The sequence below is a fragment of the Cheilinus undulatus genome, linkage group 22 (assembly GCF_018320785.1).
Source record: "Cheilinus undulatus linkage group 22, ASM1832078v1, whole genome shotgun sequence".
Classification (NCBI taxonomy): Eukaryota; Metazoa; Chordata; class Actinopteri; order Labriformes; family Labridae; genus Cheilinus; species Cheilinus undulatus.
The window spans coordinates 16,962,490-16,987,797 of record NC_054886.1 but is presented as its reverse complement, the minus strand read 5'-3'; the positions used below and the strand labels follow the sequence as shown (position 1 = coordinate 16,987,797).

General features: G+C 39.4%; 1 protein-coding gene across 4 annotated transcripts; it reads left to right on the top strand.

Annotated features, from left to right (window-relative positions):
* Positions 1–508: 508 nt before the first annotated feature.
* Positions 509–24,729, top strand: LOC121504721 (hepatocyte growth factor activator). Of its 4 annotated transcripts, none has more exons than XM_041779756.1 (15): positions 509–957; positions 1,037–1,100; positions 3,132–3,225; positions 5,688–5,761; positions 5,867–6,010; positions 8,690–8,821; positions 11,499–11,609; positions 11,923–12,097; positions 14,718–14,815; positions 15,548–15,589; positions 15,714–15,966; positions 20,935–21,074; positions 22,392–22,532; positions 23,550–23,692; positions 24,397–24,729. In XM_041779756.1, the coding sequence occupies exons 2-15, from the start codon at positions 1,040–1,042 to the stop codon at positions 24,592–24,594; spliced, it is 1,806 nt and encodes a 601-aa protein (XP_041635690.1). In that variant the 5' UTR covers positions 509–957; positions 1,037–1,039; the 3' UTR covers positions 24,595–24,729. The 4 variants fall into 4 exon arrangements, with proteins under 4 accessions (XP_041635690.1, XP_041635687.1, XP_041635688.1 ...); XM_041779753.1 differs by having other exon boundaries at positions 509–961; XM_041779754.1 differs by lacking the exon at positions 15,548–15,589 and having other exon boundaries at positions 509–961.
* Positions 24,730–25,308: the final 579 nt, after the last annotated feature.

The following is a 25,308-nucleotide window of genomic DNA, read 5'->3' as shown; positions in this document are numbered from 1 at the left end:
CCAGATAAATGGGTTTATATTTATTAGATTGCTATACATACTTGTTGCTTTGATAAGAGTGGTTATCATTCAGGTAGAAAAAAAATCCTTCATCACACCTTAGCATTAATGGACCATGACCTTGCTGACCCCATGGGTCACCAGTTTAGATGGGCACACGAATGCTCTCCCCTTTATTCCCCCTTATGGTCGGCCTTGTCTTCGCATGACTATTCTTGAATGTTCATAGCCGTGTTCAACCACCTACAGGTACACTGAGGGTCTCTGGTACTTTTATTTTGGTGATGTAAAGTTTGAGACCCCCTGCCTTATGCTAAACCCTCTAGCTGAAAGCTAGCTTGCATCAAAACTAACAAAGGAGCTAGCAACAGCCTCATTAACCAACGGTCTTAGATGGTGACGCAGTGATGCAGGTAAACAAATGGATACATTTAAGTTTGTTTTATCGGTCGAATAAGTGATAGTAATTAGTAAAATGTAGAAAGAAAGCATTAGAGAAAAAACTAAAGTAACGTCAAACTGGAGTTAAGCAATAACGTCTGAATCCTCCAGGCTGGATGAGGAGGGATATCCCGTCCGCCCCCTCTCCTGCCTCTGGAAAGTTTCAGACTGCCCTCTCTCCTCTTCGTTTACTGACGCTGATAAACCGTGGGTGTCTGCTGTGAAGGTGTTGAGGGAACACCAGCCGGGACATGGGATGCCTCAGAGATAGACAAGCCTAATGACGCAACGGGTTTACTCAATACAGCTTGAAATTGTGAGGGACAGGATAATACTTGCAGGGTTTCCCACGTTTCCTATGACCAAAAGCAGGCTGAAGACTCGGAAACTGACAGATATAACGTGACTGGCACACTCAGAGTTGTGGATAAAGGCTTGTCTGGAAAACATGGAGCGACAAACTTTCACAATGGCTTACATTTTACTACTTTTTCTACCTTGTGTTTTCTCTACACGGTCGGTAAGTTTTACACATCCTACACCCTTGTGGCGCTGTCTTCTCCTTCGTAAATAACTTATTTTTTATCATTTTTAGCGCATGCTTGTCCCTGGGTATGAAACTACCACCTCTATAGAGCCACAGAGAGAAAGCGGGAAAGGTAAGCTTTACCTATAACCTGTGTTTAATTCAGAGGGAAATGAGAAGAGGAGGGGGACGTGTGCTGATCTGACAGAGTATTATGTATTTTCATCTGCAGAAAGCTTCTGGTGCAACATAAATCTGAACCATGTGAAAGCTAGTGTTGGTGAAGGTGTGAAACAGCATGATTTAGCTCTGTGGGGAGAGGATCATAGATTTACTGCCCTCTGATAAAAGTACTGGACAAAATCAAACAGGGTTTGTTTAAGTGACCAGGGGTGCTTTTAATAATTTGGAGGCCCTTGCCTATTTAGATAAAAGCAATCACAGTGAGAGGCTGAAATATTTTGATGCATCCGTTTTCTGGTTACAAATCCAGACAGCTACACTTACCTACATCTGACATATAAATGTCCAAATATCCTGATACAATCTGACCACACAAAGTAATTATTTCAAAATGTCTTTAGGGATGTTTGATATGAAGGCATATTTGACCATTATAGTGCTTGGACCTTGGTGTTGGTGCCAGGGGTCCTGACTTTCTGGATAATTTAAATGTATTTTGATGCTATTTTATTATCTCTTGGCACCCTATTACATTCAAAATCTGTGACTTAAGCATTTAAAGACATTTTACATGTACACCTTGTTTTTAGTGCATACTATAATGACTGTATCTTGTGGCCTCTTGGAATCTGAGGCCGACCTGCCCAATGGTAAAACCGCCTGTGTCTGTGAGGTACCAAGAGTGAACTGGCTAACTTTCAGATAAACTCACCTTGTGTGTCTACATGCTTATATTAATCTGAGAATAATCAGGTACCTTTGATGCACCAGTTTTGTACTTAACCCCTTAGGGTTTGTTTTAATATTAGTCACACTCGCGCTGCTTTTCATGCGATGGCTATAAAAAAATATTATCGTAATATTTTATTCTACTTTCATTGAGCTAATATTTACCTACAACTGGCCTAGTCACTGATACCAGAACATAATTAATTTTTTAAGATTTTAACCCTTTGAATGCCAGATTTTTGTCATGATGCCATCATGTTTTTCAATGACAAAAACAGAAAAATGAATTATTTTTAATATATTACATGCAAAAATTTTTTGTGTGTGTGGATTACAGCCTGGGATATATCAGTGATTAGCCGCAACATTGATTTTATGCATTATTATTTTTTGCATGTTTGATATGTTTTTTTCACATATGCCAAATATGGTCAAAATGATGCCATCTGGTGGAAAATGGAAAAAATGATAATTCCAAGGCCAAAGCCCAGATTAACACCCAGATATAATAAAATGCATTTTTTATGCTTTAATGGAAGTGAGATTAAAAAAAATGCAGTTTGGGGATGCAGGTGGTCTAGTGGTTTAAGGTGGGCCCCATGATGTACACAGTTGGCCCCGGTTCAAATCCAGCTTGTGGCACTTTTCCGCATGTCTCTCCCCAGCTCTCTCATCCCTGTTTCAAATTCCATCCATTGTCCTCCGCTGTCAATAAAGGCATAAAAAGCCAAAAAAATAAAAACTTTAAAAAGAAAATTAAAAATGCAGTTTGAATGGGTTTCAATGGTGCATTTTTGTGCTTAACAGCTTGTGTGTAACTCTGCTTGTGAACAGTGTATTTTACACTTACTGTAGGAGCTGAGATGGAAATAACAAGATCAAATAAGAATACTCAATCCAGCCAAATTTATACCATTTACATGAACACAGCCAAAGTGATTAAAAAAATGAAGAATTGAGAGCGCTAAAATGCGCACGATCTCCCCTAACGGTTGCTTATGTTATAGTGATAGATATATTTTAATGTAAGGAACCAGATTAAACAAAGCTAGGTGTGTTAATCCACTTTGTCATATACCAATGAAGTTTATCCTAATAAAACCAATCGGACTATGCTGTTTACCAGGATTCCTTGAGTAACAGGGTTCAGAAATCAAGCATGAATGGGTTTCATAGTGTCCGTGTAAGCACACTCATTGTTTTACTGTCAATAAAAGCCACTATGACACATTATTCTTGCTGTCTTTCACAGTTCTTACTACAATGGGCAAAGAGTGCAAATTCCCATTTCGTCAAGGTGGCAGAATTCATCATCACTGCATCACCATCCTATCCTCACGACCATGGTGAGTCCTCATTAGCCAAACCCTGTCTCTGTTTACCGCTTTGGTTACACAAACGTGTGTGTAATCACACTTGGTTACCACACGCTTGCGTGGGACAAAGAGACAACTCAGAGTTTGACAGGCTGAGGTGCTGCCTCGTCATTTGTGGATTTGCTCAGACAATAAATCAGAGACCGCAGATTGCACTCCTTTACAAACTGGAGTGTTACGTCACTGATAAAATGAACAGAAACACTGGTAGTTTTTCCTTCATACAATGCAGTAATGGATGTGATTTGCTTGAGGGACATTAATGCAGTGTGTAATTGTAGTCGCATGTAATTACGGGATTTATGCAGCAGTTGACAGGAAACATAATGACATTTATAATGAGCTAATTGGTTTGAACAAACCTCTCGTTTCAGAACCGCTGGTGGGCTTTGTCATGTCATGTCTTTGACTTGTGTGTGCCCTAGATTAGGATATCTTACATGGTGTTAAACTAAAGTTTGTTTTTTTTTAAGGGAACACAAGTTAAAAACCCGTGCTCTAGTTTTTCTTCAAACAGATTATCTTCAGGCTGAATAAACAGCTGTCATGGTTCAATCCACCATGCAGCACTTTTTATTACTTAAGATTTTGACACAGCAACTAAATCTTATTTTTATTAGAAGTGAAGAAAAAACAGTCTTGCTGAAGGGCTTTCCATCCCTCATTCCTTGGAATCAAACAAAGAGGGATGTTTGCCAGCAAGTTGGAGCAACATCAGTGCAATTACATATGGCCTAATGTCTCCGGTCCACCTACACATGAAGCTTCTGTAATGTGACCTGGCATGTTCCTGCAGTGTGCTCATGAATTCAGTGCCATGAAGGGTTTGGCATCATATTGTTGAGGTTTAGTGAGTGCTGCAGAGGCATCACGGTTTTACTTTGATTTATTTAGCCAATGATTGACAGAGTTAGTACGCTTTTTGTGAGCTTTGCTTGGTTGTTTCCTTTTTTTTTTTTTCAAAGTCAGGGTGGCGTCAAAGTGCACAGCACTTCAAACACAGAGGCATGTTCAGATCAGCTTGGTAGTGCTTGAAGGTTTAAGAGTTTGTATTTTGAGGCCAATGAAATCATCTGATGTGGTTTGTTAATTTCATGTGGAAATATAACTACCAGTACAGGGAGTTTTAAAAAGAGTCAATACTTAATCATGCTAAACCAGTAGGTACATTGCGTCACATTTGTCCCACAGAGGCAGGATGTGCATCATGCAAATGCAATAGTGATTAAAGTGTGTAGTTAGTTATGGGACCTGGATCATCTCATGCTGCTGCTTCTGTGCTGTATGCTAAAAACCAAAACTACTAAATTTCTAATACCTTTGTCTAGAAGCACATGACTAGATAGATAAATGGTTACATTTGGATTCCTTTGTCTTCAAAAACTCAATTACGTTTTGGTTAATCTGTTTCGTAACATATTCTTTTTGAAGAAATTTCAGACCCACAGTCCTGGTCAAGCGTGACATCTAAACTGTAATGCAGCCGCCCTCCACTGACTTTAGGGTAGTCGGCTAATCGCAATTTTTGCATTTAATCGGACAGGAAATTATACGCTTTGGAACATCCATCCATCCATCCATTTTCTGTAACACTTATCCCATTCAGGGTCGGGGGGGGGGGGGGGGCTGGAGCCTATCCCAGCTGTCACTGGGCCTATCCCAGCTGTCACTGGGCAAAGCGCCTTGGAACATCTCTATTAACAGCATTCCAGTCACATGCAACACTGCTGCTGTCACAGATACACCGGCATGATGCTGGAAGCAGACATAAAAGTGTGTGAGGTGGTTTAAGTGAGAGTATTCCTACTCTCAGCAGCAACTTATCCCCATGCATGTTAATGTTATGGCCACATATACAGTCTGTTCATGTTCGGGCGTGTCACTGATAGCTTTCTTTAGCTGCAGCTTGGCCTGCAGAGCCTCAGACAGCTCAAAACTTCAACTTTTGTCTAATTAGAGGTAACACTCACAGCAGGGCTGACCATGCAGACTAAACAGAACTTTGAGCCTCTTTGGAAATGAGATGTTTGTGAAGAAACAACACCTTCTTTCCTCTTTGCCTTCTCTTCTGCGTGTCAGTCATGATAGTGGAAGAGGATTCAGATTTTAAATCCACAAAAAGACCCAAGTAAGATCAAAATATAACCAATCGGTTTAAAATTCAATTAGCATACGTAAAAAAACAATGTACTATGGCAGTATTACTTTTTTCATGTATTATTCTACTCCAGCTCTTACATGTATTTAATAATTATTTATATAATTAACAAAGAGCAATTTTGACAGGGTGCAGAGGTTTGCATGCAAATAAAAAAAACCTAATATTTGGTGCTTCTGATTAATTTTTTGTTGTTGTGATATCAAAACAGGGGTTCTTGTAGGATTTCTTTTACTAGTTTCAGAGACATTACCTCTCTTCTGTCCTGCTGCAGGTGCTCCCTCACACATAACTTTGATCGGGACCGTCAGTGGGGTTTCTGTGCACCGGAAAAAACTCAACCAGATGGTTAGTTTTCCCAGAAATTAGTCAATTTAATCGGACATTATAGAAGTCTATCTGCATTTTAAATGAAATTCATTCACTGAGATGTTCTTTGTTGATATGTTTCAGTTTTTGTCCACACGTCACGAAGAATCACAGATCCCTGTCAGGTGAATCCCTGTCAGAATGGAGGCATCTGCACGTTGATCCCACACAGGCACTCGTTTGAGTGCTCCTGTCCTGAGAGCTTCACTGGGAGACTCTGTGAACAGAGTAAGAGGTGTTATATTATCATATGAGTAGCAAGTTTTTAAAACCAGTTCTTTCTTAATAACCACTAATCCCAGAATATTAGACTCAGAAATCAAGTTTCTTTTTTTTTTTGTTTCATAACACCGTTAACTGTCAGTCACCTTACATCCAAGTGTTTACCATGAAATTATTCCTTGGAGACATTGTTTATAACCCTAATTCTAAAATTGTGGGTACTGTGTATAATTTATATAAAAAAGAGAACAACATTTCTGATGAAACATTTTACAGTTTCATTAAAAATATTAGCTCATTTTGAATTTGATGGCAGCAACACATTTTAAAAAAGTAGGGAGGGGGCAAGATGGAAAACTGTTCTGTGGTCAGATAAATCAAAATTTGAAATAGTCTTGGAAACCAGTACTCTGTGTCCTGCGAACTGAAGAGGAGAAGAACCATCCAGCTTGTTATTAGAGCACAGTTCAAAGCCTGCATCTCTGATGGTATGGGGTTGCATTAATGCCTATGGCGTGGGCAGCTTACACATCTGTAAAGGCACTATCAATGCGGAAAAGTCGATAGAGGTTTTAGAGCAACGTATGCGCCCATCCAGACAACGTCTCTTTCAGGGCCGTGCATATTTCAGTCAGACAATACTAAACTACATACCGCATCCATCACAACAGCATGGCTTCACAGTAGAAGAGCCTGGGTGCTGAGCAGGCCTGCCTTCAGTCCAGACCTTTCATCAAAGGAAAACATCTGGCGCATCATAAATATCCAGCAAAGAAGACCCAGGACTGTGGAGCAGCTAAAATCCTATGTCAGACAGGAATGGGACAACATTCCTCTCCCAAGACTCTCAAAATGCTACACAGTGGTAAACATGGCCCTGTCCCTACTTTTCTGAGATATGCTGCTGCCATCAAATTCAATAAAATATGGGCTTGTGAGATTTGTAAATCTTTGCATTCTGTTTACATTTCACAGAGCGCCCCAAGTTTTTTGGACTTGGGGTTGTAATTTGACTACCTTGTGCTTATTTGCTTTAACTCAGTTCTTTTTGTCTGTCTGCTGTTTAGTTTGTATAGCACAGTTCCTTGCTTTGCAGCATGTCCCTCCTGAATACAAAATAAATTTCAAAAGCTTTTTTTTCAGTATAGATTAGCACCAGATGACCTGAACATAGCTGATCGCTAGCTTGAGCTTCATCTGACTGCATTAGAGCAGTGTGAAAGCAGCATAAGAATCATAGTAAAATTTATGGTCGTCTCTTTATAACCTTCAAAATCAAACAAGACCGTCAATGACAAGATTGATTGTTTCTTTGTTGTTTTTATTCACGCCTGAAAGCGCTCAAGGGGATTGGCATCAGATGAAATCATCAGTTGCACAAAGACAAAACAGCCTTCATCATATTTTCAACAGTGGAGATTCTCAATGAGAATCACATACAACCCTTTGAAAGATGTGTGATTTTTTGTTGGATTAAAAAAAACATGCAGAAGACAAAAAAACCCAACAAGATAAGATAACAAGATAACAAGATGCTTTGTCCATAGGGGCACCAAACTCAAAAATATGAAAGTTTCTCAAAGGCGCTTTAATCATATCTGCAAAATGCACCTGTGCAGAAAGTAAAATTAGTCTCTGTTGGCATAACATATTTTTATCTCATTATGTCAATAAAACTTTGCAGTGTGTAGGATATAAATGCTCATACTGGCTGATAGGTAATGATTAAGTCAGGATTAAATGCACATCTCCAGTTGAATGATATATACAGTACATTCAGACTTCCTTCACTAAACATACTGTCTATAGTTAGCTTTTTTCTATTTCACATTTATCTACTAGACACATCCAAAAACCAGCTACTGATGATTTGACCAACTAAATCACAGGAAACATCATCAGCCAACCAGATTCCAGCTTAGACCACTCAGTTCAGACAGCTGCAACCGTCCCTGACAATAATCTTGTCAGACTGCCCTATTATGATTTAGAAATAATCAAATCATACTCCAGTCTTCAGCTTATTAATACTTATTCATATTATATTATAAATGCTTATTTATACTGCTTTAAGTTAACCTGATTAGATTAATTCACAATACAATACAATGCAAGAACTTTATTTATAGAATATATATATAGAATATATAGAATATAAGAAGAATATAGAATCACTTCAGTTCTCCTCCTTTATCATATTAAAACTTGCTGTGTACAATTTTGTAATCAGTGACACAAAGTTGGCGAGCATTAAGTTTGTACTTTTAATTGCAGTTTATCAAAAATGCTGCCTTATCTTTGCAGCCCTTAAAACATCATGAAATCCTTTTAATCCTTCCACCTGCAGAGTGCTCATGGGTATTATTTCTGTTGTGCTACAATTTTTAAAATCACCTCACCTTCTCCCTCTTTTTCCTTCCTGAGAGAAGTTTCACCTCTAGTGTCAACGTATTTAAGGTCATGATACTAAAACAGCTTATGAATCATTTTGCAGAAGCATTTGGCATTCAAGCTCATTTCTGTTTCTCTCTTCCAACAACAACAAAAACGTTTCTACGTTGAACGCATCCTTCACAGCTCAGCACACTGAACCCTGCTCTTCATGCTCCATTGAGCCCTTCAATCTCCTCTCATGTTTCAACATATCATGTTTTTTTGTGTGTTTGTCGGCTTTTTCTCTTTCAGAGAAGTGCTATGAAACAGTACACCTGCGCTATTATGACAGCGGAGAGTCTTGGGGACGGATTCACCTCCGTAATGTTGAACAGTGCACGTGTGCAGCAGGGGAAATCAAGTGTGAAAGAGTTCGCTACACCAGTAAGATGTGCCTTTGTTTTTTTGCCTACTCTGTGTCTTGTGTTTTGCTTTATGGCAAGATGATTGAAGTAAAACCAGATAAGGGTATATGTGCCCTACAATAGCAAACAGGAGTTTTGATTCCACCAACTTTTTCTTTCATATCAACCCTCACACGCTCAGGTCTCCTCCCAGCCTGAAGAAATGCTTTTATTCTTTGATCACAGCTCCATAGTTACAGGAGGAACCTCTCCATGGAAGAAAAGACAGATTATATGACTCAGTCTGTGACTCAGGAGTGCTGTTTCAGGACACACCCCATGGGTCCTGTAGGTGCTTTCATCTCAGTGGGGGGATGCTCAGATGGCATAAAGGAGAGAATGGCAGTGGGCTGGTTTCATGATCCTTGAACCGAAACTGTGTTTTGTTTAGTTGGTAGGGGCTTGTCTTACAGTGGCCCCTTCAGCTAAACCCACCTGAATATGCTTTGAAAGTTTTGAGATTATTTTTGTCTTTTGGCTGATTGCTAAAGAAATTCTCTTAAGATGACCTCAGAGCAGATGTGGCATCTTTATTACCAGACATATTTCACAGATGCTGCAACACGTCTTTAGGGAATGCAAAGAACTAGATCAACAGTGAGGACATCATATCACAGCACCAGTTTGAACTTAAAGTTTAAAATAACATGTAAAGAAAATAAAAAAGGCCCTAAACATGCTAAAAACACAACATTGATAAACAGTGTCAGATGTGAACAGCATCACACACTTGCGGTCCACTTTGCATTTTGAATTCTTGTCCTTGTAAATTACAGTTTTCCCCTTAAACAGTGTAACATCTGTCGCTTTTTTTTGAAAGCTTAGAAACAAAAGTGTGGTGCTTTGTGAAGACGAGCATTTGATGGCACCTAGTTGAATAGTTTTGGTTCCTGTTGACACAAGTCAGAGCACTACATAAACAGTTCCTCTAAAAACTATTCACCCACTTGGATGTTTTACCCTTTTATTGATTTTATAAATCAATCATGGTCATCTTTATTTGGCCATTCTGACAAAAAAAAAAAACATTATTAATGTCAAAGTGAAAATGGATCTCTACAATTAAACAAAAATATGTAAGGTAAAATAAGTGACTGCATAAGTATTTACCCCCTTTAAGTGACTGATCTAATTCATCAGAGGTCCAGCCAGCAGTAGTCTCACAATTAGTGAAACAGTGATCACCTGAGTGCAGGGAATGTCGCTCAAGTGATTGTAGTATAAATACACATGTGTCTGGAAGGTCCAGTCACTGATAGATGAGTATTCATGGCTACCATTACACCATAAAGGCAAAAGAAGCAGCTCGGAGAAAAGGTTACTGAAAAATATACGCAAGTCAGGGGAAAGTTATGCAAAAAACATTTCCAAGGCACTGACCATCCCCAGAGTTCAGTTAAATCCATCATCAAGAGATGGAAGGAATATGGCACATTTGTAAATCTGTCTAGATCAGGCTTTATGGTAGAGTGGCAAAGAGAAAGCCACTGCTGAAGAAAACTCTGATTAAATCTTTGCTAGAGTTCACCAAAAGGCATGTGGGAGACTCCATGGTCAAGTGGAAGAAAGTTCTCTGGTCTGATGAGACCAAAATGGTGCTTTTTGGCTGTCAGAAAAGACACCAAACACTGTGCATCACCACAAACACACAATCCCTACTGTGAGGCACGGTGATGGCAGCATCATGCTATGGGGATACTTCTCAGCAGCCGTCCATGGAAGGCTTGTTAAGGTATGGATTAAAATACATGTGGCAAAATATAGAAAAAGTCGTGGAGGAACATCTTCTTAAGTCTGCAAGAGAACTACAGCTTGGGAGATGATTTATGAACAGCAAGATAATGACTCAAAGCATACAGTGAAAGCTACACAGAAATGGTTCAAAAACAACAAGGTAAATATCCTGGAGTGGCCGAGTCAAAGCCCAGACCTTAATCCAATAGAGAATTTGTGGCTGGACATGAATAGTGCCGCTGATGCCAAATCCCTGTGCAACCTGACAGAGCTTAAGCAGTTATGTTAAGAAGACTTGGTGGAAACTGCAATTCCTAGATGTGCGAGCCTGACTGAGACCTATCCACACAGACTCAGAGCTGTGACGACAGCAAGAGGGGCATCTACTAGATACGGACTTGAAGGGGTGAATGCACACTAATTTTACCTTTAATTGAAAATCTAAGGGGGTGAATACTTTTTATTGGCACTGCAAATCATGGATACGGTTTTTTGATGCGCCAGTCTCTCCACTTTGTAAAACGAGCGAACAAGCTTGGATTAGTGTGGAAAGTTAAAGAAAATCAATAAAGGTTTCCTGTTTCAATTTTTTAATATTAAAACTGGAAGATATGGCTATGTAAAGACAGTTTGAAAGGTCTGATGAGTTTTTTGCCTGCTCAGCTGTATTTTCTCCCCCTCTAATTTTTTTAGCTGCAGCAGGCTGCTGATTTCAGCAACAAATCTCAAACCCACTGTAAACATACCCTTTTTGCACATAACAGACACAGCCAGCAACTACAGTAGCTTGTGCTCATTAGAGAGAATTCACTCAGGAGCTGGTAGTGACCAAAAATGAGCCAGTAATTGACTTAAATGTTAAATGTTATTGTTTTTGTAGTATGAATATGTGTTTGTGATCTGCTCTGCCTCTGTGTGTCCAGTGTGTCGTACCAACCCATGTCAGAATGATGGCACTTGCCGAATGATTATATCAACGGGCAAAGAAGTGTGTAACTGCAGGAGTGCATACAGCGGGCCGTACTGCAGCTTTGGTGAGTGTTTAAACAGGAGCATACATATTCACACAGTACATTCATGTTTATGCACGTTTATGTGCGGCAATGGTTGAATTAAAGGTGGCAGGTGAAGACATGCTGCTCAACTTGCTCTCAGCTGGTGAGTGTTTCTGTTAATGCTTACAAAGAGTTTCTCCTACGACTTGTTCTGACTGATTCCAGGGTGAAGGACAGAAATCTCCTCATCTGAATATGGTCTGATTTCATTTGTGTTGTTTACATACCTGCAGAATCCAGACATGATTAAGATGTCTGTTTCATGTGTCTCCCCTTGTGCATGTGAGTGTAGAGCCGGAGACACAGTGCTATAACAGCAGGGGCAAAGATTACAGAGGGGTGGTGGGCACCACGGAGTCCGGCGCCCGCTGTCTGCCCTGGAACTCAGACCTACTGTATGATGAGCTGCACGTGGGCACAATGGTGTCTTCACGCGTCAAGGGCCTCGGGGAACACACTTTCTGCAGGTGTGTGTGTTGAAGCTATGCATTGTATACAAAGACAGACAACACCGCTCCACCTCATTCCACTGTACAGAAGTGAAGCCAAAATACCCCTGCAATGGGAGCAAACATATTCTGTTCAGTAGAGGTGTTAGATTGGTACTCATGGCTTTCAGCCATGTGACCAGTGCTGAGGGTCTGAGGGAAGAAAAGCTTAGGACAGTAGCAGCTACCACTGACTGCTGTGTGGAGCTGTAAGCATTTTTTTACTGTATCCCCTCCTAAAGGCACATGTTTACAAGGAGTTGAAACCACCCATTTCATCACAATATGATGTTGATATGTAGGACAACTATACAATATTTTTCAGTATCAAAATCTGCCGACGATTTCGATACGATACGTTATAGGAGTCGATATCAGACGATTTTCATGCACAAATGTCACAGTTACAAAGGGAAAGAAAGTAGTTTATATATTTTAGTAACTGACAGGTCTCTGTATTGAAAATTTTTTTTTAAATTTTGCAAATGTTATGTTTAATCACTTTCAATAGGTGGCCCCTTTTAAACCTGTAAACTATGGACCTAATATCGACATTTGTGTTCAAACATGTTGATTTTAAAACAATAAACATTTTCAGTCCCAAACATTTTTATTTCTTTTCCTGTACTCACTCCAAAGCACCAATATGTACTTTTTCTGCTTGTTTTATAATTATAATCCACTCTTTTGGACTGTCTTTTCCTATTTTTTATTTTTTCTTTAAGTCATTTACACACGAGGACTCTTATTATCTTATTATCGTATTTTATTTCAGCCCTGCATGCTTTACATAGGAACCTGTTAATATGGCATATACTTCATTTGTAGTTTTGTTTAGCCATTCAAATGTTTGTTTATATGTTAAATAATCCAACCACCCCTTCCAACTGTTCAATTAAATGTTTGAATATATCTGGCACTACCAAAACGATCTTATAGCACTTCATATTGACTAATATATCCTAAAATATTTCATATCAAAGTTGTTAATCAGACTGTTTTTTCATATCAAGCTGAAAAATGTAAGTCGTCATAGCCTGTTATCTTGTTAGCAGCTTAGTCAGCTAGCACACTGCCATACGGTCTCTTCGACATCCACCTCAAAATTCCAATTTTTTCAACGCAATTGCGGCACATACCAGATGAAAATATTACAAAGGGGAGGAGTTTCGCAGGCAAGTGGGACAGCAAGATATTCCCATATAAATGAATGGAATACCAGTTGTCTTGCCTCCGTAACCATACGTATGTTGAAATAAGGGGTTTTGATATTTCATGAGAGTTCATCCGTGGTGTGTGATGTCATGTGATGCATTTATGTTATTTTTCATCTATTGCAATCTTGATTTTAATAAATGGAGAGGTAAGGACAAAGTATTATTTTAAACAATGATCTCTTTTGTTATGAGCAGCCTCATAATAAAACAGAAAAGAGGCAGGATAATATAAAGTACAGCTGCCCTGATTGAACCACGTCAAATTTGCACAGCTCATATTTGCATCATGAATCTAACATGAGATGACAGACTACAAGTTTATTAATGGAGGCACAAGGCAGCAGACCTTTCACTCTCTGTTTATCTGTAGAGCCTGTATCAAGCACCACTCATGCTGCTTCAACCTTAACGAGGGGAGAGTGTGTTTTTTTTATCTGTAAACGCTCTCATAAAGCGGTTCTATGCAGACATTGTTGCCAGAACAAGGCAAGAGTCCCTCCCTGATGTAGTCTCTGTCAGAAGTTTGTCTACAAAGTCAAGCAAGGAGTAGATATCTTCTTTATCTTGGCTGCTAACTGTTAGTAACCGGTGCAACAGCTAGCTTTTTCAAGACATGCTGCAGTGTGGAAACTGTCAAAGTGCATGCAGGTGGAATTCTAAGATAAAAAGTACCAGAAAGATGATGGTGTATATCAGTGTTTTGACTTTCTTTTGATCTGATTGGATAATTAATCAACCAACTGATGTATCAATATGCATTGATAATGTTTAAATTACCTGGCAACAACAGAGAAACAGAGATAATAATTAAAAACTGCTAGCTTTTGTAACTTGGGATCCTTGTACAGCATCCAAGACACTACCCATATCACTAAAATCAGAAAAGTCTTGATATACACAATGTGGTTGAGACGCTACCACTGAGCCAGCAAATCACAAAATAAGCTCATAGCCCAGGCTAGACTCCCCATTGCTTTAAAGAGACACATGTGGAGTCCAGTCTGTGTGTGATAAAAACAGGTCTTATCTTCTCCACATTTACTCCACTCCTTCATACTGTTCCCCTCAGTTTTTTGCTGCTGTTGCTATGACTACCCTGCAGTTATATGGCACTTAGAGCAAATAGTATGTGCTGCAGAATGTCCCAAACATCAGAGAAGAGCCCATTTCAAGCAAATATTGGGAGATTTGGAAAAGAATAGAATGGCTCAGAATCTGTTTGAAATAGTGACTGTGTATTTATAAGAAAATGTAGCTTTTTTGCTAATCTACTGAGATGTATGTGCAGTTTTCTGCCTCCTCATTCAAAGTAGACCCAAAGTCTGTATTTAAAACAGTGGTGGTATACCTACACACACTCTGCCTGCTGTTTCTGTGTGCAGAAACCCAGATGGGGACAAGAAGCCATGGTGCTACACTCTAAATGACGGCGCCATCTCCTGGGAGTACTGTGACGTCCCCTCCTGTGTCATGCCTGTGTGTGAGTAGGAAAGGCACAGGAAAGGAGTTGTGTGGTCATTTGGTTAAAATTTTTCAATTTGCTTCTATTTATGAATTCTTGTCCCCTCTTCTTTATTAATGTTATTCTTTCTATTAATTTTTGCCCTTGGTTATTATTGGTTTTCGTGTTTGTATGAGCCTTTTTCCTAATGAGCTTTTTTCCAAGAGTGGCATTGATTTAATCATAATAAGTTGTGAAATGTTGAATCTATTTCTCGAGGCCAATCTCTGCATCCTTCAATATCTCCAGCCTTGATTAAGCGACACAATCCGCAACACTTGCGGTTTGAGGAACATTCAAAAACATCCAAACACCTCATTAAAAAGCCTCCGCTTTTAATTAGAAATCCAACATTTGTGATTGAAACTGAAGTGCGGAGAAGACAGCTAATCTCAGCTGAGTCACACCGCTCTGGAGAGTTGAAGTCAGCCAAGTCAAATGTTTCCTTTTTCAATGTGGGCTCAATTAGATAAGGGGAAATGAGGTCCTGACTCATCCTGAGTCAACAAGCCATGTCAGGTGGAGGCAAATATTAATGTGTTGAGTGGGATTTAGCACAAGTGGCCCGTCTGTCATGATACCAGGGGTATGCACCACATCCACAAGCCTTCTCCATCTGCTGTGCTCTCGTACACATATGATTATTAGCATGAGTTTGCACTCTTTTGCTGACAAAATCAACATATAGATGAGCTTTTCTGCTTCTTGCAGGGGAGAATCTTCCAGCTGCAAAATCACAGATTTTCAGAAGAGGTATTCAGGAAGTGTGTCAATATTCTAGCTATTAGACTGGATTGAAGTAGTATTTTTTCGTAGCTGTAGTTTAGTAGCTTATGGTGGTGCTAAATGTTGCACTTAAACTTGTTCTCTCTTACAGCTTCATCTAGAAGGATAATCCTGCCAAGTGTGAGAAAACCAAAGCCTCCCAAGTCAAACAAAAAGCCGGTGTGTGGCAAAAAGCACAAGAAGAGGTTATCGATAGCCAGAGGGAGGATATTAGGTGGAAACTCAGCACTGCCAGGCACTCACCCTTGGATGGCGGCCATTTACATCGGGAAATCAGACTTCTGCGCTGGAACCCTAGTGGCGTCTTGCTGGGTTGTCTCTGCGGCTCACTGCTTTTTCCGCAAGTATGTCATGGATACAGTTTTTATGGCTCCTTTTAGTTAAACACATTTGCTTTTATCTGGTGTAACCAAAGCTGTGGGATAGGTGTCTGCTGAGGCGAGTTACAGCACACTTAAACAAACAGTAGGAGATTAATTTCAGTGATTGGGATAATATTTATTTGTTAGTATCAGTGAAGAATTGAAAGGTACTGTTTTATCCAAAGGTAGCACCAAAATCTGCACTAACCAAAAGTTCCTCACTAGGGATGTAACGATACACTCAACTCACAATATACATGTAACAACACTGGATTCACAATACAATTTGTCATGATTTTTTAAAGGTCACCAAATTTATTTTTAAACTGTAGAGGAGAGACTGCCTTAAAACTGTTATTTGTGATGCTTTAATTAAGGGTACTTTACTGCCTTACACCAAGGTTTACTGCATTTGCTTTTTTGATAACACACAAGCTCAGACTGCCTATGAAAGTTATTCACCACCTTGGATGTTTTACTCTTTTATTGATTTTATAAATCAATTATGGCCAATACAATTTGGCTTTTCTGACCTAAGAGAATTACAAAAAAACCTCTTAAATGTCAAAGTAAAAAACACTACTAAGAAATAAAAACATGTAACCCTTCAAGTCAGTATTTAGTAGATGCACCTTTGGCTGCAATCACAGCACTGAGCCTGTGTCGATTGGCCTTAATCAGACTTGCACATATGGAAACAGTAATTTTACTCCATTCTTCTTTGCAAAAATGCTAAAGCTCTGTCAGGATTCACAGGGCAGGCATGAACAGCCCTTTCCAAGCCCAGCCACAAATGTTCTATTAGATTGAGGTCTGGGCCTCGGTTCTTTGGCTCTGCTACTCCAGAACATTCATCATGTTGTCTTTAAACCCTTTCTGTGGAGCTTTCGCTCTATGCTTTAGGCCATTGTCTTGCTGGAAAAGAAATCCAAAATAGGATTTTCTGCCAGGATTTTCCTCTATTTTGCCGCATTCATTTTAACATCTACCTTTATAAGCCTTCCAGGGCCAGCTGCTGAGAAGCATCCCCACAGCATGATACTGCCACCACCATGCTTCACAGTGGGGATGGTGTGTTTGTTGTGATGTGCAGTGTTTGGTGTCAGCCAAACACAGTGTATTGTCCGAAAAAAAGCACCAGTTTGGTCTCATCAAACCAAAGAATTTTCTTCTACTTGACCACGGAGCCTCCCACATGCCTTTTGGCAGACTGTAGTCCAGATTGAATTTGAGTTTTCTTTAACAGTGACTTTCTCTTTGCCACTCTCCCATAAAGCTTTAACTGGTGAAGAACCCAGGCAACAGCTGACCTCAAACAAAGGAAGTCAAAGGCAGATTGCATGCTTTGCTTTTTATGATTCATAATTAATTCAGTTTTAATCATCCTTTATATGTGCGCATTTTCAGCTGTCTAACAATGTACTATTGAATCCTTATTTCTCATTGAAGCTTCAAGAAAAGGCGCTAAATTATCATCTTGTATTCTTGGGAGCCATTTTAGTTTTTAAAACATCATAAAATATTCATAGTTCATAGTGTAGTATTATTTTCCCTTAATTGTTTTCTGGCTCTTGTTGCTGAGCAAGGGTCACACCTCCCAAGATTTAAAGACTTTGACCCCTCAGCATCACAGCTTTACAAACATGCTAAATTTAGACAAGCGTGCAGTTCGAGGAAAACCTAAAAACATCTCATGCACAGGGGTTGTTTACATTACTCCCCCTCATGTCAACAAACAGGAATGTTGTCATTGTTCAAGTTCGGTATTCTTTGCTACAGCATGAAATCACTGAAGTGGATGTCACTAATGAGAGCACACTGGAGTTTAACAGACACTTTATCTTCATAAGACCGCCGTTTATAAAGGATTCATTAAATCATATCTGCAAGGCTTCCTTCTAAACACACTCGTAAAGTCAAGCTGTTTTTAGTATCAGCTGGGATTAGATTCAGCTAATTAAAAGTCCACAATGTTCAGCACACCCCACAGCACAAAAGCAGGGAACATAGTGAAGAAAACAAATTCTGCCATTATTAGAGTCGTACCAGGAGTCGGTCTGAGAGCCAAAAGATTATTGAGTCAGGTCAGAATGGAAAATAACATCCTCTGGAAAAAGGACAGTTATTTAGGACATCTGTACTTCAGACTCACCGGCAGGTCATTTTTTGTGTTCACAGAGGCTTAAAACAAGCAGTTGTGTTGTGGGATCCAACCAGTGGTGGTGAAGTTCAAAGAAGTTAAACTTGTAGTTGACAATTGCTGGTAATAACCCCTTCTTCCTCTGTGTTAATAGAAGAAACATAAATGCAAACTCTTGGTTTCATTCATTAAAGCTAGTCATAATTGTGCTGAAAGTTTATTTTTAATGTGTTATTTAATGCCATTTAAAGGGATACTTAGACATTTTGGCAAATTTGCCCATTGCCATTATTCCTGTAGTCTTAGTAATAGGTTTGTTTCCGTTAGTTGTAGGTGCAAGCTGTTTCTAGATCTGGGGGGACCGATATACCAGCTGCACAACTAATGCTATGTAGACAGAAGGTATTTTTTGCTTTCCTTCATCAAACTCATCAAATACACAATCGAAATTCACCACACTATGAAATAATAATGTATGAATATGTAACATTATGACACATGAAGGAAATACTCAGAACTATTTCTTGAGTAAACCACTGGCCGGAGTGACACAGTGCAGCAGCCATGTCTGGAGTGTAGTTCTGGCTTTGCATTTAACTTTAAAACATCTCCGTCTTGTAATGTTTCATGATTATTTCATAGCGTGGTGAATGTGCAGGTCACAACTTGTCCACGAGAGCGTTTTGGAGTTGTTGGATTGTGTATTTGATGAGTTTGATGAGGGAAAGCAAAAAATTCTGTCTGCTTACATAGCGTTAGCTGTGCAGCTGGTATATCAGTCCCCATAGATCTAGAAACAGCTTGCACCGACAACTAAAGGAAACAAACCTATTACTAAGACTACAGGAATTATGGCAATGGGCGAATTTGCCAAAATGTTGAAGTATCCCTTTAAAAAGGTAGAACATCACGACTGACAGCTCTGTTGATATGTGGCTCCTTGCAGCAGTTTTGATTTCATTAATGAAACATATGATCAAAAACTTCTTTTTTTCCATGCGGAAGGAGACAAGACAGGATTAATATGTAGGTGCTGGGCTGTTGCTTCAATCAGAATCTATATTTTCCTCACTATGTGTGGATTCAATAAATCAAACTACAGGTGCATCTAAAAAACATTAGAATATCATGAAAATACTCATTTTTTTCCTCTGATTAAACTCAAGAAGGGAAACTTTCATTATGCTAGATTGATCTCATACAAAGTGATATAGTGACCTTTTTTAATGTTGATGATTATGGATTAAATGCTCACAAAATAAAAAATCTCAGAATATTACAATAACACAAAACACCAGTCAAAAAAAGATTATATTATACAGAAATGTTATCATTTTGGAAAATTATGCTATTTTATAATCTGTAATTAGCTGAAGCTCCATTTGCACAAATTAATGTATCGATGCAACATGGCATGGAGGCAATCAGCCCGCGGCACTGCTGGTCGTTATGAAGCCCAGGTTGCTCTGATAGCAGCCTTCAGCTCGTCTGTATTGTTGAGTATGGTGTCTCTCATCTTTCTCTTGACATTTCTCCAGAGATTCTCTTGGGGTTCAGGTCAGCCCAGTTGGCTGGCCAGTCTAACACAGTAACACCATGGTCAACAAACCAGATTCTGGTAGTTTTCACTTCAGTGAGGGCAGATGTCAAGTCCTGCTGGAAAACAAAATCAGTATCTCCATCAGAAGATGGAAGCATGAAGTGCTCTAAAATCTCCTGGTAGATGACTGACAGCGTTGATTCTGGACTTGATAAAGAACAGAGTACACACAGCAGCAGATGACATGACACCTCAAACCATCACTGTCTGTGGAAGCTGAAAACACTGGAATTTTCAAATGAAACTTAAAATTTACTTTTACTTGAAGGGATCATGATACTTGTAGCCCATCTCCTGTGTGTGGTGATGGCTCTTGATCCAATGACTCCAGCCTCAGTCCACTCTTTGTGGAGCTCCCCTGAGTTCTTGAATCTACTTTTTTGACTATCCTCTGAAGGCTGAGCTCATCCCTATTGGTTTTTCTTACCACACTTTTCCTTTCCAGTCAACTTTCATGCAAATACTTTGATACAACCTCTGAAAACAGCCTGCCCATCAGCAATGACCCTCTGTGGCTTACCCTCCTTGTGGAGGTAGTCAGTGATTGTCCTCTGGACAACTGTCAAGTCAGCAGTCTTCCCCATGATTGCAGTTGTGTGAACTAAACCAGAGTGAGAGAATGAAGGCTCAGGAAACCTTTAAGATGGTGGATTTTAGATCTAACGGTAGCTTGACCAAGCAGTGTGCCACCACCAAGTTCTTGTATATTAGATTAGTACAATATCAGTAACATAGAAGGCTATGGCCTTCTGCAGTGGAGAGGTATAATGCACAATTTATTTGGTTAAATATGTCAGGGATTCCCCACTACAAGTTAAATTCCTGGATTCAGAGTGTGCCTATGTTGTTGTCAGCAGTATGATGTTAAAGTAGGCCTACTGGTTGTGCTTTATGGTTGCTTTGAGTGGTTTAGGATTGATTAAGACTAATTAAACCTTAAAATAATAGATGCCAAAATTAATAGACTTGCAGCTTTACTAAGCAGATTAGCAGAGGAGGAACAGCAAGTAGAAATGTAGTGTATCATAACAAAAACTATTAATACAGTCATTGCACTGTTTCAGACTGATAAAAGAAGATGATCTGTTGTGGGTTGTTCTGACCTAACTGATATTTGATGTTATATCAGTGAGTTAAATGTGTATTTGTCAGGTCAATACCTCCGGCATGTTCATGCACAGTGTATTCATGAAAGTCTTTCTTCCCACAGCCCCCTCAGGTCGCAGATACGCGTAGTCCTTGGCCAGCAGCATTTCAACACCACCGGCCTCAACAGCAAGACGTTTGAAGTGGAGGAGTACATCTTTCCAAAGCAGTTCTCTGTGTTTAATCCAACACTGCATGACATTGGTAATCATTGAATACACACAAAGACATATACACTCAGTGACTCACATAAACTAGAAGACCTCCTGTCCCCATTCAGAAGGTCTCTTAAGACACTACTCTGTGTGCACAGCTGTGCGTCAGCCAGCAGCTGTGTCCCTCTGCTCCCCCACAAACACAGACTCACATTCTCACGTTATTACACTCACACTAGCAGGCGGGTGTGGCAGTTTCATTGGTAAATGGAGCCACGATGTCTACCACTTGTTTCATCATTTTACTACTTTTTCTCTCTGCATTTCATTACATTCTTCGACACCATTGCACCAACTATTAACATCTGTTTAGGCATTAAGATAGCAAGTAGCAATCCTAAATGCTAGGTGCAGACGTACCTCAATGTGCACTGATATCTCAGCTCAAATTTCATGTATAGTTGTCTAAGTCGCTTTATCTGGATTGGATTGGTAGGGTGGACGCTACTCATGCTGGGACACATTAAAGACTGCTCTGCCAACTTAGTGGAGGGAAATCTGACTCTTTAAAAATCTCGATCATTTGCTCAAATCTTTATTAACAGCTGGTCGTTTGACTTCTAAAAATGTCTTCATTTGGTACAAATTTGGCTTTTTAAACAACAAAAATGGGAAAGGGAAACTGGCTCTCAAATGGGAGCTGTCTGCCATCATTCACATAAAAGAGCTGGCTCTTAGAGCTGACTTTTTGCAAACAAAACATCACTTCTAGTTCATAAGTTGTCTTTTTGAATTAAGTTGCCATTTCAATCTTACCAGTACGCCAGAAGGTTTACTTGCTAAAAAGTATATCACTGTTTACTAAAAAAAAAAGCACATTTATGATCAAATGAGGGTGAAAAGCTGTTAAAAAGTCACATCTATCTTCTTAGCTTGAAGCTAATATGCCCCATTTGTTTTTACTACCATTGGGAGGTAAGTTGAAAGTAAGATGCATGTCTCAGACATGATTATTGGCTGTTCTTTGCAGAAGAAGCTGGACAGGCTCTGATTGGTGGTTGCCTGTGAAGTTTTGTTGATGCATGTACTACATGGTGTCTAAATGCTTGAATCCAGATTTAAAAAAAAATGCAGAAGAACTCAGAAAAGAGAATGTTTGAGGTGCTCTTTGACACAGGATTACTGTGGTTAATGAGTTACTGAGAAAAAACTCATGAAAGTGTGTTTTAAGGTCTTTTTGACCATGCTATGAAAATGAAGGCATTTTAGCACAACAGGGGGAGTGCCTTGGAGTTTTTTCTTGTCAATTCATTGTCTAAATTGAACATTTAATGCACGGTATGAACATCTCCTTCTTCTTCTTTAGTTCTGATCAAACTGAAGAAACAGGAAGGCCGCTGTGTGAGGAAGACGCCGTTCATCAGACCCATCTGTCTCCCAGACAAAAGCATGAGGTTTCCCGATGACTACTGCTGCACTATCAGCGGCTGGGGACACATGCATGAGAGTGAGTGATGAGGAAATCATGGCAGTGTTCTTTCATGATAGCAGCTGTTTGAATTCATACGCTGGAACAGATCACACTGAGCTTATTTGGTATGCAAAGTGCGAAGTCTTTGCTCTCTGCTGTGAGCTGCTAGTTTGGTGTATGTCTGGTTCTTTGATAGCTCTTAGAAGTTAACAGAGTAGAGTTTAGAGAACAATAAGGTGTTTGTTACTGGTTACAAAGCAGACTGGAAATAATACACATCCATCTTTATGATCTACAAAAGCAAATGCAATAATAAAAATAAGAATGATAGTTTCTATAGTAGGATTTTCACTGTGTGTAAATAAAGAGTGGGTCAAGTAATTTTTTTACATCATATTTACAAAAACACAAGATTAAATTTAAAGCATAATGATAAACCAGTGTTTCAGTATTTTTGCACACATATTTGAGTACCAACCATGAAATCTGCTCAGGATTTGTGCTTCTTTTGTCCTCATAATGAGTCATTATAATAATACCAGCCCTTCACCTGGCATGCCCACCTGCAGCCATGGTAGCACACAGCTTTACTCTGTCGACACACCCAAGGGAAGAGACAGGCAAGTTGAGAAGGGTCTAATTTGCCTTTAAAGAAACACTGTTCTAAGACAAAGCTGTTTATCCCGTTTAAAACCTCCTGTAGTGCTTGAGCCATAATATATTTGACAAAAGCATGACACAGATGATTACTTTAGACCCAAGGGGGCTGTGTTCAAAGGTTGAAGAGGGCTATGATATGTAGCCCTCCTAGCTCCTGTGAGGAACTCAGTATGCTTTGATTTGCGCCCCTGGTGGACAAAGCAACACCTCTTTGCAGATCTTGTCATGTACCTGCATAGGTAGGAATTTTCTGATCAAAAATGTCATCCTGCTATCCAAAAAGCTGTCAGGATTATCCCTTAAGTCTTCTATTTATGTTGGGACTGTATAAAGGACTAAACTTTTCCTATTTTTTTTTTTAATCAAATGAATTACTTCTGCTTTATTTGACAGAGGCGGAGGGTTACGCCAGTCTGCAGGAGGCTGGAGTCAGGCTGATTCCTCATGACACTTGTAGGAAGCCAGATGTTTATGGAAACCACGTCACAGATGACATGATATGTGCAGGGCTGAACAACTGTGCAGACGCCTGCCAGGTATGAGCGCCATTTTAAAAAATGAACAGCATTTATTAAATCCAGGAATACAAAGAGGATCTTTGCATTTAGGAACATAAATAAACATATGGGAGAGCAGATTCAACCAGCTGCCTGCTATGAGTTGGCATGAAAATATTGTCATTATTTCTGAAAGGGGAGAATGGATGTATAATGCAAAGTAAAATGAGTTTACCAGCTAGCTACATAAGCTTGTAACTTTCTCCAGGAAAATATGTTCTTGAAATGAGCTTTATTCAGGTATTACTTTATATTTATCACTAGTTTGAATGTGAAACTGTAGTTCTTTGTTTTGTTGTGTTTTTTCTCTGATATTCATTGAAATATTTGGTACAACAGCCCCCAGGAGCCTTCACAGCTGCTGCTATCTCCACCCTGGAAGGTCAATATCACAAAGTCAGCTAAAGTTATTAGAGTAATGGAGAGACACTTAAAACAGCAGCAGGGAATCCCCTAAAGTGAAGTACCATTGAGAGTTTACAATAGCCTGACGGAGACGTTTTCAACCTGCTGTGCAAAAATATTTCAGCTCCTTCCTTTCAAATTAAATGTCACAGTTGTTTATTTCCCTCGTGGGTAGACTGAGATTTTTAGCGTTACATTAGGTTTCCAGTGCGTGACTCAGTCATTTGTGTGGGTCTGCTCTGATCTGAGAGTTTGTGTTTATGTATGTGTTTCCCCAGGGGGACTCAGGGGGCCCGCTGGCTTGTGCTAAGGATGATGTCAGCTTCCTGTATGGGATCATCAGCTGGGGGGACGGCTGCGGACGCTCTGGAAAACCCGGTGTGTACACAAAAGTGCCGAACTATGTCGACTGGATCAACTCTGTGATCAAGCAAAAACCCAAGACTTCAGACGCATGGGCATGGACTGGACATTAGCTTTAATGTATTTGATTTTTATCATGTTACTGTACTGTATTCTGTTTTTATTGTATCTTTGTTTTTACTGTGAAACATGTTTTGACTGAATAAACCTTGAATTACTTGAAAAATATTTGACTTTCAGAATTATGAACCGTGAAACTGAACAGGTTAAAATTTCTCATAGTTCTTAAGCAATGAAATTATTTTTTAAGTATGATTAAAGTTGAAATAAATAATTTACATGTTTCTCATGCACTGCAAGTTTCCCTTTTGTCTCTTACATATTTTAATTTTGACCAATCATGCCACCAAAAGTAACCCAGTTTGAAGTAACAAAGATTGAAGGTGCATTTGACCCAGAGATGGGTCTTCAGCAGAGTTCAGTACATCACCCTTGCTATGTTGGAGTTGGTCCTCACAGGCTGGACTTATCTAACACAGAGAGCAACTTCACTCATGGTGCAAATGTGTCAAATAATAAAAATAGAATAAAAAGACCTGACTTAGCTAAAAGTAGCCCTGCAACTATTACTATGAGAGGAGGCTCCCTGTCTCTGATTGGTGAGTCAGACCAATCAGAAAACAAAAAATCAGTTATGTAATAGTGCAATTAGACAAAAAATGTTAACTTTTACAACTAATTTACACAAATCCAACAAAAAAAAATTAACATGTGGCTTACCTTTTTATCGCTTGTCCTGCACATGTAGTGTTTCACATTAAAACAAT

Excerpts from the sequence above, each read along its gene's own strand:
- LOC121504721 (XM_041779753.1), top strand. The coding sequence starts at position 890 with ATGGAGCGACAAACTTTCACAATGGCTTACATTTTACTACTTTTTCTA. Across the intron at positions 3,226-5,687 it reads ATCCTATCCTCACGACCATG|GTGCTCCCTCACACATAACT; the intron begins GTGAGTCCTCAT and ends GTCCTGCTGCAG. Across the intron at positions 6,011-8,689 it reads TGGGAGACTCTGTGAACAGA|AGAAGTGCTATGAAACAGTA; the intron begins GTAAGAGGTGTT and ends TTTCTCTTTCAG.